At 47.1% G+C, this 2378-nt stretch overlaps 1 protein-coding gene across 1 annotated transcript; it reads right to left on the reverse strand.

The window, feature by feature from the left end:
- Positions 1-818: 818 nt before the first annotated feature.
- LRRC10 (leucine rich repeat containing 10) lies at positions 819-1658 on the reverse strand. Its single transcript, XM_007953397.2, has one exon. The coding sequence runs from the start codon at positions 1656-1658 to the stop codon at positions 819-821; it is 840 nt and encodes a 279-aa protein (XP_007951588.1).
- Positions 1659-2378: the final 720 nt, after the last annotated feature.

Genomic DNA, 2378 nt, shown 5'->3' on the forward strand with positions numbered 1-2378 from the left:
CCTAGTCCCTTTAACCTAATAACGATTCTGGAAATGTGCTTTGCCTCCATGGAAGGGGATTCAGTTCAGCTCTGGTTTGTTAATAGGAATAAACAGGATTGCTCTGGGGAGGCAGCCAGGAATCACAACAAGGCTTAACTTTAAGGAGACAGCACTGCCAAAGAGGGTCTACATTTCAGTGACAGTAAACAGTTGGCAGCAGACCTTGGGTCAGACATTTTAGGGAAAATTAATTAAATCAGCATAAACCACTATCAGGTGTAAAATGGCAGCTGGACTCAGCCAAGGAACATTCTCTACCAGGAATCTTCTCAGCAGGTCAGAAACTGCTGGACAAGATGCATCATTGTGAACCTTTGTGATGACAGAAAGCTTATTATACTTTAAAACTATTTATGGTTATAAAAGCAAATATATCCTGCAAAGGGTTGGAGATAGGCTACCTGAACTTTTAGATGAGTTCTATAACAAGTACCTTATTTGAGGAGCTCAACACTCACTTGGGACTGGAAGAGGCCAAAATGCCCCAGACCACCATCTTCAATGTTTTAAAATAGCTGTTTGGAGAGGCTGAGTTTCTTACAAAGAAGTAATGATCACTCCGGATGGTCATGCTGCCAACAGCACACAACTTCCCTTTGAGAGATTTTGTTGGCCAGACAGTTGTTCTCAGTGTGATTCACAGCATTTAATCTGGCTTTCCATCAGCTCCCTGACATTCATCCCAAATGGCTGAGAGCAATCTTTCCACTCTGATAGAGAGATCTCCAGAAGTTGCTGTAGTTGGGTCTTAGGAATTAACCTAGAACTGAAGCACCTCAGGAGTTGGTAGGAGGAAGTGGAGGCGGCAAGGCAGGTGGCTGTGGCTCCTCGATTTCCTCCCTTGTTAGTGCATAGCGCCTGGCTTTTCTGGGGTCAGGCTCTGGTGTCTCCTCTGCCCACCTTCCCACGCGGCGCACACCCTTGGCCACCTTGGGTGCGTTTCTGCAAGGATTGTGGTCGTAGATGACCAGCTTCAGACTTGACATGTGGGCCAGGCTGGGGAAATAACGGATGCTGTTGCGGTCCACATCAATCACCTCCAGGAAGGGCATGTGAAGCAGCACAGGGGGAAAGTCAGTCAGCAGGTTGCCTGGGAGCCAGATGGTCCTCAGCTCCTGGAGGTGCTGTAGCTGGCCGGGCAGCAAACGCAGAGCATTGGAGCCAGCGTGCAGAGTTTTGAGGAGGCTCAGCTCACAGACCACATCTGGCAGCTGGGTGAGACAGTTGGCCTCGATCCATAGGGTCCGGAGATTCTGAAGCAGGCTCAGCTCACTGGGGAGGTCGCCGAGTTTGTTGTTACCCAGGTAGAGGATACAGAGTTGCTTCAAGGTACACACCACCTGGGGCAAAGTCTTGAAGTTGTTGAAATCCAAGGCCAGGATCTGCAGGTTCTGCAGCTGCCCCAGCTCTGAAGGCAGGCTGTTGAGGTGGTTGTCACTCAGGTAGAGCTTAACCAGCTCCCTGAAGGAGCAGACGTGTCCAGGAAAGCGGCGCAGCTGGTTCCCACTCAGATCCACCATCTTGTCCAGAGGCATCTCTCTGAGGTCACCAACCACGTAGTTCTGGCAGCGGTCAGCAGGAATGAAGGCCACAAGGGCCTTGATGATGTTCCCCATGTGGAGGCCCAAGGTTTGGGGAGCACAGCCAACTGACTGGGACTGGCTTGGACTGATTGGAGGCCTGTCCTACCATCCCATTATAACCTGTGGTTTGCGTGACAACAGCCAGTCATCTCAACAGAGAAAAGTGCTCCTGATAGCAACTTGAGTGTCAGATGACAGCCCCAACAGACAGGCAGGGGCAGGGAGGCCAGGGGTGTTTCAGATACTTGCCTTAAACAACATAAGGCCCAATCCCCTTTATCTACAAATTTTCATTTCAAGCTGAAAATAGCTTCACTGCTTTTTCTGATGATAAAATATTGAGATGTTATATAAAAGTATAAAAAAGTGAAAAATACCCCAGGTCCTATCACCCAAAGATACATACTGTGAACATTTTGCTACAAAGGGTCCATTTGTTTAAGATTTTCAGAAAATTCATGCTGTTTGAGAGGCTAATTTTTTCACAAAACATGTCATGGGCATATGTTTATGTTAGCAAGTATCTACTCACATAGTATTGCATTGTATTCCTGTACGGTAGTCCATTATATGGATGTGTCTCTAGATTGTTTAGAATTTGTCACTATTAGAAACATCCTTGTACATACAGAAGTGAGCAGTTATCCACTAATTCCTTTAGGAAATGTTCTTAGAAATGTTACTGGGTCAAAAGTATGCATTCGTGAAAGGCTTTTCATTGATATTGCCACTTGCCCATCCCCACCAATCTGA

Source organism: Orycteropus afer, unplaced genomic scaffold, assembly GCF_000298275.1.
Source record: "Orycteropus afer afer isolate SDZICR_OR568_19922 unplaced genomic scaffold, OryAfe1.0 scaffold00392, whole genome shotgun sequence".
Classification (NCBI taxonomy): domain Eukaryota; kingdom Metazoa; phylum Chordata; class Mammalia; order Tubulidentata; family Orycteropodidae; genus Orycteropus; species Orycteropus afer.

What these genes read in the sequence shown, in the direction of transcription:
- LRRC10 (XM_007953397.2), bottom strand. Translation starts at nt 1,658, where the DNA reads ATGGGGAACATCATCAAGGCCCTTGTGGCCTTCATTCCTGCTGACCGC.